This window comes from Acanthopagrus latus, chromosome 17 (assembly GCF_904848185.1).
Source record: "Acanthopagrus latus isolate v.2019 chromosome 17, fAcaLat1.1, whole genome shotgun sequence".
NCBI classification, from domain to species: Eukaryota; Metazoa; Chordata; class Actinopteri; order Spariformes; family Sparidae; genus Acanthopagrus; species Acanthopagrus latus.
This window is the reverse complement of record NC_051055.1, coordinates 1,377,755-1,393,229: the sequence shown is the minus strand read 5'-3', so window position 1 is coordinate 1,393,229 and position 15,475 is coordinate 1,377,755. Positions and strand designations below refer to the sequence as shown.

The window sequence follows — 15,475 nt, the reverse complement described above, 5'->3', positions numbered from 1 at the left end:
CTGATATATAATTGTGATAAAAAAAAAAAATATCTATGATTGTTGTTATTTTTACGCGGGAGGTGAAAGGTTATAAACAAAATGGCCGAACACACTGGAGCTACGGTCACAATGCTTTGAGCAGCCGGACAGACAAGGTATAGCTGGATGTTTTGATGGCCCGCAACTGCAGTAATTATCACGTGAACCAGTCCATCGGTATATAACATCGACTACTGGCCACGTCCAAATCATATTTATAGATATATATCTGCTGTGGTTGGCGTAAACACACTGTACAGCAGTGTCCGGGGGAACAGCTCCCACCACAGAGACGGTAACGTAAGGGAGGCTGCATTTGACTCAGACCGTCGTAACATTTAACGTTGTTTCTATTGAAGCACTGTTTTGTCTTCTTACTTTTTGCAGTCTGCCAGTTGCACCAGTTAGCCGCATCTGGAGCTGAGCAGGAAGCCTCACGGAGCTGAGTGTGGGCATGCTGAACCTTGTGTCAAAGCACATCACCAAGAAACGACGATGAACAGGAAGAAGGATAAAGGATTTGAGAGTCCGCGCCCTTTTAAATTATAAGTATTTTTCTTTAATTTTGTGCCCACTTGCGTAAAATATTGTAACTTACCATTATGTTAGACAGTAAAGCAAAGTTAACGTTAGTTTAACATTAATAAGATATCCTTAGGTACATAGCAGAGTTCCATTAAGCACAGACAAGGAAACAAGTTAGCGGAGTGAGTTAATGAGATAGGAATATATAAGTAACGTTAATTAACGGTTGGTAAAAAGCTCAGATTTATATCGCATATTGACTGTGTCATTCTGTGGTTGTATTTACGACCCACCAGGCGGTGTGCATCAACAACATCAATTTCCAGAGGAAGTCTGTCATTGTGAGTACAGACACAGTGTGAAAACAATGTGTTAAACGACTCTATAATGTCATTGTTGATTCAGTTTTGCTGTGGCGACTCCTAATCCTTGCAATTTTGTGTGGGTCCCATTTTACTAATTGTAAAATAGTTGACATTTGGTGATAACTGCTTGACAATAGTGTTTCTTCTTTTTTGGCCACCATTTTTTAACAATGTATTCATTCAGTCAGGGAGAATTTTAATTCCATTGCAAGCATTACTGTAACTTGTTCAAAACTTGTTATGTGTTTGTAACATAGTAAGTGTAATGATATAAACACGTTACAGCCCTGCAGAATTATGTAGAATGTAAATCACAAGGACTTGGAAAGACTCCCACAGCAATGAAGCCAGCACAGATGCTTGTCTGTTGAACATCTTTGGTCAAACACAACCAAGTCCAGAAAATGAAAATCTCCTTAGCTACAGATGACAATGATTGTCAATTTTCACCAACTTCCTCTCTTTTGTATCCAACAGGGCTATGTGGAGCTGACGATTTTCCCTACAGTGGTCAACCTGAACAGGATCAAGCTCAACAGCAAACAATGCCGCATCTACAGGGTCCGAGTCAATGAACTTGAAGCCCCATTCATTTATAATGACCCCACGCTGGAGGTGTGCCACCATGAGTCCAAGCAGTGAGTAAATCGGTGCACTGTCGTCATCTCTGATGCACATTTTAGTATAATCTGGAGTTGTGAAATCATGGCTTGTAATTTGTAAAATAGATTCATAATTGTTTGTGTGGAAACAAAATCCTGTTAGACTGCATTACATCTGCTATTTTAACACATTCACATTTGTGGATCACTGTTAAATCTTGAATTTCTTCAGTATCTTTTGGGCTTTTCGCCATCCAAGTCTGTCAGTGGCTTTTGAAAAACGTGTGACTGTAAACAGTAGGTTGCAGCTATACATAAAAAAACAAAAAGCATTGTACAAAACTATACAATTCCAAATTCCAAACTGTGACATTATTGGAATTACAGCATTTTTGCATCAGTGTGATGAATTACCTTGCTCTGTTCAGTATTCATTTGACCGCAATGGTAATAAAACCTCATTGCCATCTGGCTATTTAATCTGTAAACACTCAATTAAATTTCCAGAAAATATGCCAACTCACAACCGTAAATCACTGGTATCTGCCTAAAAAATTTATTATAGGTATCCTTCTGACCAGATTAGCTTTGAGAAAATTAGAAATCCAGTTGGTTGTGTTGGTGAGACTTGGGGTAAGAAGTTTATATCTAGTGTTCAGTGGTAGAAGAAACCCCTGTAGCTGTCTAATATTTCATGAGAAGTGGGTATATTACCAATATCGCTGTCTGTCTACTTTGTGTGATCATTTTGTGCTTTTTCTATATGTGTGTGTTTGTAGGAGAAACCTCAACTATTTCTCCAGTGCCTACACAGCCGCAGTGAGTGCTGTAGACCCTGATGCAGGGCATGGGGAGCTGGTCATCAAAGTCCCCTCTGAGCTATGGAAACAAGGAGATGGTAAGACTGTGACAACGGGGCCACTATAACAGGATAATTCAGTCATTTACATCTTGTACATATAGTGCAGTGTGTTAAGACTGACATAGTTTAACCCTTCGTTTAACCTTTGTTTACGTTTCGGGAAATTACTGAGGGCAAGCTCTTATGTCCAATGATGTTGAGAGCACAAATAAGAAAAAAACAGAATAGGTTCAAAAATGTGATAGTAGATAAACAGAAACAACAAACATAATCACAGAGCGAGGTGGAGGTAAAACTTAAGGTGTCCATAAAAATGATAACAGACAAGAAGCTTTATGACAGAATACCAATAAAATGGAAAAAAAAAACAAATATGGCAAAACACAAATAACACAGAGGTGCATAAAAGACAAATGACAGGCAACCATATAGGACAGCATGTAGTTAAAAACAGTTCCATTCAAATGCTGAGTAGTTCAACTCAAAGTCTTAAACTGACCTATAGGTGTAACTGTATTAGGTTTAAATGTTTGTTGTAAAATGTTTGTAAAAGTGTATGAAGCACTGAAACTATAATCAGTTTTCCTAAATGTGGTGTTTACTCTAGGAACCTGGAGCATTATATGATCACTAGAGCGTGTTGAACAGTAACTCTGTCACCAGTTTGATGAAGAGCTGATATATGGTGGCATGTTGCCCTTCAAGGCTGTAAAAAGAAATACAAACTAATGGCTGTCACATCTTATGGTTAAAGGTGCCAAGCTAACTTCTTCACATAGAATACAATGAGTGGAATAACAGTCACCAGTAATGAATCTGAGGGCAAAGGGATAAACCGTCTCCACTCTTACTCTGGTGGAGTGAAGTGGAGACAGAGGCGTGTTTATAGATAACATCACCATAATCCAGGACATATAAAAAGATAGCTTCAATGATCCGTTCCCTACAAAACATGGGGAAAGTAGTTCTCTTTCTAATAACCAATTTCTTGTCTTAGCTTGCTAACAAATGTGAGTTTCTGATCCAACCGGATACCCAAATATTTGTATTCAGAAACTCTTTCAATATTGTGTACTGTCAGAGTGGTAACATGCAGGCGGATGTCTGCAATATCTGTGCTCATCTCTTGAATCAGTATAGTCACCTGAGGTGGATTACCCAATTTCTTTAGTATAAGTGAAAGGGTTTCTACTCTTGGATTATTGACAGAAATTGTTCTGTAAGGTTTAGACTGATCCACTGATGTTTCTGTGTGTTTTGGTCTGCAGATTTGAAAGTTTTAAAGGTGTATATTGAATTTTCTCTGGACCAGCCAAAAGGAGGTCTCCACTTTGTTGTTCCTGATGTGGAAGGCAGTATGGCGGAGAGAGGAGCTCACGTGTTCTCATTTGGATACCAGAACTCCACCAGGTGTAGTAACAGAGACTAACCCTGATAGATCAAATAACACTTTCCAATACATGCCGTTAAAGCTACACATTATCTACACTGCCCGGCCAAAAAAAAAAATCACACTGTCCAGATTTTGTTGGACTGCTTTTATCTTTCATTATGGCACACATTCACCTTTGCATCATTTTGACAAGCTTATGCAATGTTACAACATTTACATACAAAGCCTTTTTTCTGATCAGCCTCACTGGCCCTTTTTATACTAGGCAATAAGCCGCCAATTGGCCGTCCTTTTTGTGGCTAGGTCCATGAAACTTTCTTGCAACTTGACGTATGCATCGTTCAGAAATTTATCAGGAAATGTAGTCATTTCATAGTAATTTGCTTGGAAAGACAGATCTGTGAAATAAACAAGATTTGGAAGATCCATGTCAATATAAAGATTGTAAGTGTTCCACATGAACTGGATGTTTTCTTCACTCCGGAGGCCTTCATTGTGTGGGGGGCACCGTGACATGCAACAGCTGTAAATTAGTGAGAATCGTAAAAATCCCTCAGACATGTTAACTATTCTTTCTAATAAGTATTAATAAAAGATTGTAAGATATGTAAGGTATTTAAGTAAATTAACACTGTTTGATAATACAACACTGTGGTTATGCAAGTAAAAACTATGTAGTTTTGAGGAAGAAATTTTAACCAGCAGAAAAAGATCCTCTTTGAATTTTGTTTTACCTCAACACACACAATACACAAACTCTATTCATTTTCATGACTGGATAAACTAAGTAAACAAACTGACCTTAAAGGGCAGCACATTTTCATACTGTTTTACTGTTTATATTTGGCGGACCCTGCCACCGTTCTAGCTTTAAACAACGTTCTGGGGACCTCATTTTTCTTCTCTTTTTATCAGTTATGGAGAAATTAATATGTCTGCATTTGTATTATTATCTTATTGGTGTTGTAAATATTACAATTCTGAATGTTTTTGTTTTCACCAAAACTACATAGTGCCCCTTAAAGAATGAATAATTAAAAAATAACCAACACCTAGCCAGCCACACCCAGTTGATTTAAACAGAAAAATTTACACAGATGTGATGTTACAAACAAGCTATTATTCTATGTGTAAAACATAGAACAATAGCTTGTTTGTCACATCACATCTGTGTAAATCCAAGGAGGACTGGGGGGTGGGTCACAACCCCTAGTATATCACTATGAAAACACTTAAGAGTGTTTGGAGGAGCCATGTTTTGGCCTCAGTGGGCAGGCGGTGTGAGTGTTGGTCAGCAGAATTACGGCATTACTTTTGGTGTCCAACTCAGGAATTCATGTAGTTTGAATCATCAGATAAGTCAAAAAGACTGGCTTGTCAGACCTTGTGTACCTTACAGCATACTTGTACAAAACTTGAATGTACAAAAAACATTTTTTGCTTGTGAGACCATGGCTGCTACATCTACAACTAAGGGAATCACTGGTGTGCATACGTTCCCTGCTCATCAGATTGTCTTCTCTCTCAGATTCTGGTTCCCCTGTGTCGACTCCTACTCAGAGCTCTGTACATGGAAATTGGAGTTCACTGTGGATGCTTCCATGGTGGCGGTGTCTTGTGGCGATCTCGTGGAAACCATCTACACCCATGATATGAGGAAGAAGACTTTCCACTATGTCCTCCCCATTCCTACTGCGGCCCCCAATATCTCTCTGGCTGTGGGGCCCTTTGAAATCCTAGTAGATCCCTACATGCATGAGGTGGGTTTGAATAAGGATGTTTCTGCATGCATTTAGGTTTGTTGGAATAGAAACCCTGTAGTGCTGTTTCTGATGTCTACATTCATTATTTTGTGATATGCTTGCTAAAACATTTTTTCAAGGGAAATCACACAGTTAGCACAGCACCACTAAAGGCAGGAACACACTGGCCCAATTGTTGGACGTCTGAAGCATTTGGGGAGACTCGGAGGAGGTCGGGAACAAAACATTGTTGAACATTGTTCAACATGCGAAGTCTGAGGAGATTGGCCGTTGGCCATCTGAGCCATTGAATTCTCTGATTGGTTGTGTTCCAGCTGAATAGCCATTCTGATTAGCAATTACTCATTCATAACAGGTTGTAGTTCACTCAATTTCAGTGTAAATATTTTGCACCAACTAAGGTTGTATATGGGAAAATCTCAACTACTCTGTTATCTAAATAAAAAAAGTTATGCGATCCATCAGTTTGTCAATAATAACTACAGGACTGTTTTAATTACTAGTAATTTATCCATCCTATTTTCTACTAATGACCACTAGATGTCCTTAAACACAAGGTGGTAATGTTGAAATTCAGGTTTCCCTCACTACAGGGTGCCCTTTAATATATATATAAAATTCCATGATATTCAGATGTGCAAAGGGACATCCTGGGTATTCTGTCTTTGTTGCTGTCATTAATTTACCAGAGAACTAACCTTAGTTGTATGAATCTAATAAGGTTTTTTTTTTGTTGTCATTTTTCACTCATTACTTTCTGACATTTTGAGTTCATATCTCTAACATTGTGCTCCCCATCAGGTGACCCATTTCTGCCTGCCACAGCTGCTGCCACTGCTCAAACACTCCATGTCTTACCTTCATGAGATTTTTGAGTTCTATGAGGAGATCTTGACATGCCGCTACCCTTATGCCTGCTTCAAGACTGTGTTTGTGGACGAAGCCTATGTCCAAGTGTCCACATATGCTTCCATGAGCATCTTCACGTAAGCATGAGATAGTGTGTGCCTGACTGTCTGTCTTTTCAGATAAGAATACAAGTGGTAAATTTGTTTGTGTGTGAATGTAGAGAACTATGGATACTTGCAGTAACTTGGAATTGTTGCAGTTTGTCAAGTTTTATGTGTATGCTCTCTGTATTTATCTCATTCTGTCTGTTTTTTTCAGTACTAACCTGCTCCACAGTGCCATGATCATAGACCAGACCCCTCAGACACGCCGCTGTCTGGCCCAGGCATTGGCTCAGCAGTTCTTTGGCTGCTTCATCTCCAGGATGTCATGGTGAGACTCAGCACAATGATGCTGTCATGTCTGACACAACAGATATGCCATTTGGAGGTCATTTGAAGGCTCATTTCTCATTGGCTGATCAGTGTCAAACAAGAGACTCTCTATACTATATGGATGTATTTTTGTGAATCTGCCAGAAAGCATACTTTAAAGTTCCAATTAAATAGTCAGTGGAGTGCTATTGAGTTCGGAATATTTCCGTTTTTCTGTAAAAACAGGCAGCAACGGAGGGACTTATCACTTATGTTGATTGGTGTTTAAAGTAGCCAATATCCCTGAATGTGCATCACACACAAGTAAAGCTATCTGTCCAAGGTTTAGGCAGAGCAGCCCGAGTACATCAGTGGGATAATCTGAAAATATTTGTTACATTTGTTGTGCTATCTACTGTTGGATAATGTCATAATGTTTTTAGTACACTGAAGAGCTAATGTCCTTGAAATAAAGCTTGTGGTTCCTGGACGGATTAAGGTTACTTCAAATTGTAGACATTTTTAAAGTTTCTGAAGGCTCCGTGTAGTCATTGGAAGCCGGTATGAATACCTTTGCCTTTAGATGTGACCAGGTGGTATGTTGTATGAAGCAGTTAATTCAAAGTAATCTGCGACTGTGAGTAACTTGAATTAATCCCAGAGGCCAAATTTGCATGTAATGGAAAAGTACTGACGCTACGTTTTTGGAATCACCACTTTTGATTCTCCATAGTGTTCTGGTCTTTTTGAGAAGTGTGGTAGCATTTAGCCCTCAGACCTTTTCATATAAGGCCAGTGATGAGAGATTTAAAACAGAACTAAGCTATTTTGGCAGTACTAGGAGTCAGAAGTTGGGCCAGCGCTGGCCTGTATTCTCCACCTTGATGGATCACTGTATTACTGCTTAGTGTGGACAGAGCATGAGAGAGACTGAGTGAAAACTCTTGCTTGCTTGTGTTAAGAGGCCCATCAGTAGGACTTAAACTCTAGAGCTTGTAAGTCCTTCAGAGAAAGAAATGCATACGTGTCCTTCCTTTACCTCCTCTCCCCTTCTCTTCTCTCCTCTCCTCCACTGAACACACATCAGATGTGGGGCCTTGGTTTGCTCATGCTGTTGAGCTGGTCGATGTTGTGAAACAAAAGTCAGATCTCTTTGATTTTAGCAAAGCATGGCATCATGACTACCTGCTAGCAGTTAATCAGAGTTGGGGTTACCTGGGGCCTGTAATTTGAAAGAGGCGCTGCTCAGCAGCCTGTAAAGGCTGAAGAACAAACAAGAGCTTGGATTTCTGTTCTATATGTGTGTCTGTGTAATTGAAGATGTATCAGGTTCTTCTCTTAATGAATGTCTGTTGACATTGTTAGACCAGTGGTATATAAATATGGTCTAGTTTGCTGTTTTTAAAGGTATCATGTTATTGTCCATGCCTGAAATTGGGGCCTCTGTTCAAGGAAACGTAACTCTTCGGAGATCAACATGTTTTAATTATCAGTTATGATACAATCCATAGAGTATTAAGGCGGAGAGTGGGTCAAATCTTTCTCTGAAATACTCTTCTCTTTAATGTAATTTATAGCAGATACACTGATGAAATCATCCTAAAAACATAAGGCAGACTGGATTCATTCCAGCTTCAAGTGGTTTCATCAGCATATTCGGTCTCTGTTTTCACAAGCTAATAAATCCAGGCTGATAGATTTAAGAAAGTTGTGTTTACCATGACATTTCTTCCTAGAAATACAGCCAGAGTAAAATTCAATTGCGGCCTTAAATGATTTTAAAGTATTTCCACTTTCAAAGAGCACATAGCAGGGCAGCAGGGATTGAATAGGTAAAACTAAGAGGGAATTTATCATCAAACTCTCAGTTTTAAGTTGTTCACCAGCTGCATGTAACTTGCCTGTCACCCGTTATTTTTACATTTTATCCTTAGTGTCACATTTATAGAGTGTAACAATCCATTGTTTTTACATTTTATTCCTTGTGCAGGCCGGTTTATTCATACCTAGTTATGTATTGTTGTGTTACGTAGGGATGTCCCGATCAGGTTTTTTTTTCACCCCAATCCAAGTCCTTTAATATTTACTATCTGCCGATAATGAGTCCCGATCTGATACTCAGCCTTAACTAATATTTTCCTGGATAATACAGCTGCATTAAGAAAAAAAAGTACCTGCATTCCTTAAGTTTTTTTTTATTTTGTTGAAACAAAGTATATACTTTCACATGGCTCATTCTTATTCAACACGTGCTATTGCAACATTGGCCGGCCACCTAGTTGTGTTAGCAGGTGAGTCTGACGCTGCACTATGACAGCAGACCCTTGAGTACATGCAGCGGAAGTGTGTGAGACGCAGCACATGCTTGGCACCTCCAAATCATCCACTGCTTTTTTCATATTCCTTAAGTTGTCATGTAAAATGACATGGAGGTGTTGCTTTTCTGTATCACATGTGTTCAGTTTCTCCTCATTTGCCTGTTTTACATGCTCTGCTGTAAAACAGGCAAGCCCTTGACCAGCTTCCACGTTCAACTTAGCCTCTCTGCTCAAACTTAACTTCTAATGTTCCAACTTGATTACAGCTTGCTCTATGGCAGCATCACACCTCAAAAAGCCAGTTCTCAGTCAACTTCAGACCTCCTTTTCTCTGACTTCTCAACTTCCACTCTATGCTTTAACCTCTCCTGCTCCATTTGTAAGCAGCAACTCCTTCTGCTGTTCAAAGGACAAAGCAATGCTCTGAGCTATTTCTGAAGATGAACCAGCAGTCTCAGCAACATCTCCATTTTTACCAGGCAAAATCTCCATTTCGTACAAGTTAGCCTTTAAAATTGACTTAACTGTATCTTTGAGTCTTTTGTCACTAATTTCAACCTTGTAATGGTCTGCAAATTTCAATAACTGCTCTTTTGTGCTGCCGTCCAAACCCAGCCCAAAGGAGAACAAGTGACACAATGGCTGTAAAAAAAGGCAAACAGGAGTGTCCCCTCTATCTGCCTAACCAAAACTAAAGTAACTCATCCCTAGTCTTCATGTGGTTAGTTGTGGTGGGTATTTATGCACTTAAGACCACTGGCGTGAAGAAGCGACCAGAATCTGGCAACCCCCCCACAGCCATGGACATGCTCCCGAGATAAAGTCTCTAACCGCATTCAACTCAACTCTACAAAAAACAACAAATTCAGCAAAGCTCAAAGGAACAATGCTGCTATGCCTACCAGGGGAAATCAGCTTTAGCTCCAAAAAAATTACACACCAGCGTGTCAATTCTCACCCTCCTCTGGACAAACGGGTCTTCAAATCCAACTCATATCATGCTCTTCTGCATGTTCAAACAGACAAAGAACAATCACTCACCCAGGTGTGACCTCTCAAGCCATTCAACACTGCCTGAGAAACCCCAGCAATCAAGTGCACCTGGAGGCCTTCAACACAAAAGAGATTAAATGTTCACAAAGAAAGCATCTATCCAAAATTTTGACGAGCTCCCAATTTGTCACGGCCGGCTCAAAACCATGACAAATGATAGGAGAGGACACAAGAAGTTAAAGCAAGGAAATTATAATTTATTAGAACTAACTCAAAAACCAACATGTCAATGTGGAAACAATACAATAAGGAGCGTGGAGAGCAGCGCAGCAGTGCCTCCTGCTGGGCACCTGCAAGACCAAAGAAGACAAGCAAACTGCCCAACAGCACCAGAGGCATGGCCGTCACAATATATATGTGTATGTGTGTATGTGAGTATGTATAGTAATGATTTGTTTCTCGTGAGATTTGACATGATTTGTTCTTACGTGTAAAGGGCTGATGAGTGGGTGTTGAAGGGAATCTCTGGTTACATCTACGGCCTCTACCTAAAGAAGACCTTTGGAGTCAATGAATACCGGCACTGGATCAAAGAGGTAACAGATGTTTTACCTGTCTTCCAGTGTATCCTTGGTCATTAGTGGTGGTACTAACAGCCCAGCTTCTGCAAATAGTTTTTTTGATACTATTATTTGTAATTTTCTCTACAAAGTGGGTGGCTTTTTTTCAGCTCAAAACAGTCTAAATGACCAGATATTCCATGATTCAAGCTCCTTTACTGCTTCTCTGACATTTATTGACTTAAATGTAATATGTTTTGTGTTTTGACATTTGAAGATGTCACCATGGGTTCAAGGATTGTTTCACTGTTGGCTGATATTTCATAAGAGTTGCAAGTAGATTATGTGATCATTTGATTGACTGAAAAGTAATTGTAAACTGTTATTCTTCTTCTTCTTCTTCTTCTTATTATTATTGTTATTGTTATTGTTGTTGTTGTTGTTGTTGTTGTTGTTATTATTATTATTATTATTATTATTATTATTATTATTATTATTATTATTATTATTATTACTTTGGCATTTTTGCTGTGTTCTTAGTTATATCAGGTTTTGGATGTTTATTTTGGAGAGTTGAATAAAGCAGGATATCTAAATACTACATCTTGAGTTTTGGGAAATTATATCTCTGTCTTACATCATTTTATAGATATAAAACAGACACACACACACACAGCTTTCATAATTGTTGATAAATGTTATTCTATTGTGTCCAGGAGTTGGACAAAATTGTGGACTACGAACTGAAGATGGGAGGTGTTCTATTGCACCCAACATTCAGTGGAGGCAAAGAGAAGGACAAGTAATGTTTCAGTTTGAATGTCTATGCATCAATTACTGTAATTTAGTTTTTTAATTTAATCTTCCAAGTGTATACGATGCAATTTAATGAATCATGGTTGCATGACAGACTGACAACAGTGTTTTTTTTCTTCAGTCCAACTCCACATCTTCACTTCTCCATAAAGCACCCCCACACACTGTCCTGGGAGTACTACAAGATGTTCCAGTGTAAGGCTCACCTGGTGATGAGACTGATAGAAAACAGGATCAGCATGGAGTTTATGCTGCAGGTTGAGCACCATTTTCTTGTTTGTCTTATCTGCCTTCATTAGAGTACACTTAAAGTTGAACAGAAACTGGTGCAGCCTTCCTTTTAACTCTTTGTTTTTTGTTGTCCGATGTAGGTTTTCAATAAGCTCCTGAGCCTGGCCAGCACAGCCTCATCCCAGAAGTACCAGAGTCAAATGTGGAGTCAGATGCTCCTGTCTACTCATGCCTTCCTCAAATCCATCTCCAATGTCTCTGGCAAAGACATAGGACCCCTCATCAAACAATGGGTGTATCCTTTTATATCTAATGGTTTGTGGTTGTTTTTAAACCAGCTGAACTGTATGACTTCACATTTAGGAGCAACATTGCTTACATAAATCGTGACAAAATAAAGCTATTGGCAAGGATTTTTTTTAATACCGCCTTGTGGCTCAATTCCACATCAGCTTATTTCATAAGAAAATAAAAACCCTTGTTTTCTAAAACTAAAGTTGTGCAGATCCCAGATTACTTAAAAATCCTAGCCAATATGTAAATCTGAAAGGACTTTCCCTGCTTCATCTTTTGTTCTTGAATTGAACAGAAGCCTACTACTGTAATATGAGGTATTTTTCAGTATTATTAAGAACTGACCCCCATGTTTAGTTAAAACCTTTTGTCTCAGCAGGTTGTCTTTTCTCTAGCTGTGCTGAGTTATTTGCATCTGTTTTTAATCTTAACTGTTTGTACTCAGAGACCAGAGTGCTGTGGTAAAATTCTTTGGCAGTTTTGCCTTCAACAGGAAGAGGAACGTGCTTGAGCTCGAGATTCGTCAGGACTACACATCATCTGGAACCCAGAAATATGTGGTGAGCATTGAGCAACAGCCAGTGGATTGAGTATGTTGTCTGTGTTCACCGAGGACTGAGCAGTAGAATTTTTCCAAAAGCCATGACTTGAACATATGATTAATCAAGATTACTTAAGATAATCAGAGTATTGAGTGCCATCTGGTCTTTCAGGTGAGTTGGTTGATCTGGAGATTTTTTAAAAACGCATTTGTGTTAGCTTTTATTTTCCAAACTCACTCTTGTCAAGTCTGGAATCTACAGTGCAGCATGCTCCCTACCATGCTACATGTCCGGGTGAATGACATGAGAATGATTGTTCAACACTAGGTTTACATACAGAGATTGTATATAATGTGGACTTGACATATGTATGATAAGCTAAACTAGCTTGCCTCAGCTAACTCCATGACATTTTCAAGTCAGTTACCAGTGGTGGAAAGTAACAAAGTACATTTACCCAAGTACTGTATTTAAGTACGACTTTAAGGTATTTGTACTTGACATTTTATGCCATTTTTCTTTCTGCCACTTTTAATTCTACCTCATTACTCCCAGTACTCCAAAATGTTTCATCACGAGAATTTTCTTGTGATGGAGAACACCCCTGGACCTTTGTCAATACTCAGGCAGGTCTGAGTAATGTTAGAGATTCAATGTTTGGAAGGGGCTACACTTGCTGTTTTAATATTACTTGGGCCTTTACATAACCAAAAGTCTGTTTCCCTGCAGGGTCCCATCAAGGTGACCGTGCAGGAGCTGGATGGATCCTTCAACCACACGCTACAGATCGAGGAGAACAGCCTCAAGCATGACATCCCCTGTCACTCCAAGAGCAGACGGTACGTACTATAGCAGAACACGATCCCTAACTAATTCTCAGTATTGTACGTTGCATGCTCAATATTTTACTAGGGATGTCCTGATCAAGTGGCAAGTGTGGAAGTGTTGCATATTTCCACATTGGTCAAGTCTAATGACATGAAACTCAGGTTACTACTTCCGCATGAGCCCCTGAGCCCCTGTGCAAAATTTTAGGCGATAACCACAAGGTGGCGCTCTTTAAATTGATGTATTTTATATCTCCACAACTGTTCATCGGATTAATTCGCAACTTAACTTAGTACATTTATTGTCCATGCCCTCCTGAGGACACCTGATGAAGGGTTTACCGATCTGTCACTAGGTGGCGCTCTGGTGCCCGTCTAATTTAATATTTGGCACTGTGCCCGCGCCATAACACTTATGCAAATGAAATTCATAGAGGTGCTATAGAATGGCCCCTGTGAGTCACACACCAAAAATGACCAGCAGGTGGTGCTATTTTCAATGCAAAAGTGTTTTTCGCTCAAAACTCCCACTTCATATGTTGCACATTATTAAACCTTATCCCTATGTGTTCCCTGCATTCAGCTAAATTGTTTGGTGTACCACACCCACTTTTGCGCTAACTTTCCATTCGCAAAATCGCAACAAATGGAAAACATACTTTTTCAAACTCCTCCTAGGCAATTTGAGCGATTTTCACCAAACTTTGCGTGAAGCATCTGTGGACCCTCCTGACAAAAAGTAATCAAAAGAATTTTGATAGTCCGTAAAACGTCTGAAATATAAAGCAACAAATTCCTGCATATTGTGTCGAAAGCAGACAATCTTGCACATCTTTACAAAATACTGTCTGATTATCACGTAAATGTTCAGAATTGTGTTCCATGGACAGATGGTGGCGATCTAAATAGTCTAAATAGTTTGAATTGAAAGTCAATGGGGAAAATCTTAAAATCCTCTTCAAAACTCATCGACTTTGAACCTCTTCTTGTGCTTTATGCTTTGAGCTATAGACACCATTCCACCTTTTAAAGAGTCAGAAGACCTTGAACTGTTGGGCATGTATTCAGTTTTTAAAAATCTTATGCAGTGGGAGAAAGCCACCAAATTACACACGGAACGACTTCTTCAATGGAATGTGTTGAATGAACAAGTCCCGACGTCAGCATGCCACAACAGCTGCACACCCTGACAACATGCCCCGACAATTGGACTGCAAGAGCCCATTCATTGCTGCTTGCAGCTTTAATTATTATAGATTTTTTATGGAAACAGAATCTGTTTCAGAAGTCAGTGGGCCACATGACATGGAAGCTATTGAGAAAAAAAACCCATAATTTCTGCATATTAATATTCATATGAATTAGAGGACTGCAACCTTACCGTGATGGAGGGGTTTGAGTACCCGGATGACTCTCCTCTACTCTGGAGTTGCCTGCGGTGAGAGGCGACGAGCTGGTGTGGGCTTGCTTATAGCTCCCCAGCTCAGCCGCCATGTGTTGGAGTTTTCCCTGGTAAATGAGAGGGTCGTTTCCCTGCGCCTTCGGGTCAGGGATAGGTCTTTCACTGTTGTTTTGGCTTACTGGCCGAACAGCAGTGCAGAGTACCCGGCCTTCATGTGGGCAGCAACAGTGTTAACTGGAAGGGTGTGATTGGGAGGAATGGCCTCCCCGATCTGAAACCAAATGGTGTTTTGTTACTGGACTTCTGTGCTAGTCACAGTTTGTCCATAACAAACACCATGTTCAAGCATAAGGCTGTCCATCAGTGCACGTGGCACCAGGACACCCTAGGCCGGAGATCAATGATTGACATTGTGGTAGTGTCATCTGACCTCTGGCCGTATGTCTTGGACACTCGGGTGAAGAGAGGGGCTGAGTTGTCAACTGATCACCACCTGGTGGTGAGTTGGATCCACTGGTAGGGGAGGAAGCTGGACAGTCTCGGCAGACCTAAGTGTATTGTGAGGGTTTGCTGGGAATGTCTGACGGAACCCCTGTCAGGGAGGTCTTCAACTCCCACCTCTGGGAGAGCTCTGTCCAGATCCCGAGGGAGGCTTGGGACATTGAGTCCGAATGGACCATGTTCTCCACTTCCATTGTT

The 15,475-nt window shown here is 39.9% G+C and overlaps 1 protein-coding gene across 3 annotated transcripts in view; it reads left to right on the top strand.

The window, feature by feature from the left end:
• taf2 (TAF2 RNA polymerase II, TATA box binding protein (TBP)-associated factor) overlaps positions 1 to 15,475 on the top strand; it is a 41,770-nt gene continuing 26,295 nt past the window's right edge. The window contains exons 1-15 of one of the 3 annotated variants that reach the window (XM_037074208.1): positions 1 to 137; positions 409 to 566; positions 833 to 887; positions 1,389 to 1,549; positions 2,293 to 2,411; positions 3,644 to 3,785; positions 5,297 to 5,528; positions 6,333 to 6,517; positions 6,699 to 6,812; positions 10,601 to 10,700; positions 11,381 to 11,466; positions 11,602 to 11,737; positions 11,852 to 12,006; positions 12,451 to 12,565; positions 13,277 to 13,386. In XM_037074208.1, the coding sequence (XP_036930103.1) occupies positions 517 to 566; positions 833 to 887; positions 1,389 to 1,549; positions 2,293 to 2,411; positions 3,644 to 3,785; positions 5,297 to 5,528; positions 6,333 to 6,517; positions 6,699 to 6,812; positions 10,601 to 10,700; positions 11,381 to 11,466; positions 11,602 to 11,737; positions 11,852 to 12,006; positions 12,451 to 12,565; positions 13,277 to 13,386 (1,760 nt within the window). In that variant the 5' untranslated portion in view covers positions 1 to 137; positions 409 to 516. Of the gene's footprint in view, positions 322 to 408; positions 567 to 832; positions 888 to 1,388; positions 1,550 to 2,292; positions 2,412 to 3,643; positions 3,786 to 5,296; positions 5,529 to 6,332; positions 6,518 to 6,698; positions 6,813 to 10,600; positions 10,701 to 11,380; positions 11,467 to 11,601; positions 11,738 to 11,851; positions 12,007 to 12,450; positions 12,566 to 13,276; positions 13,387 to 15,475 lie in introns of all 3 variants that reach the window. The other 2 variants (XM_037074207.1, XM_037074209.1) reach the window with 2 other exon arrangements.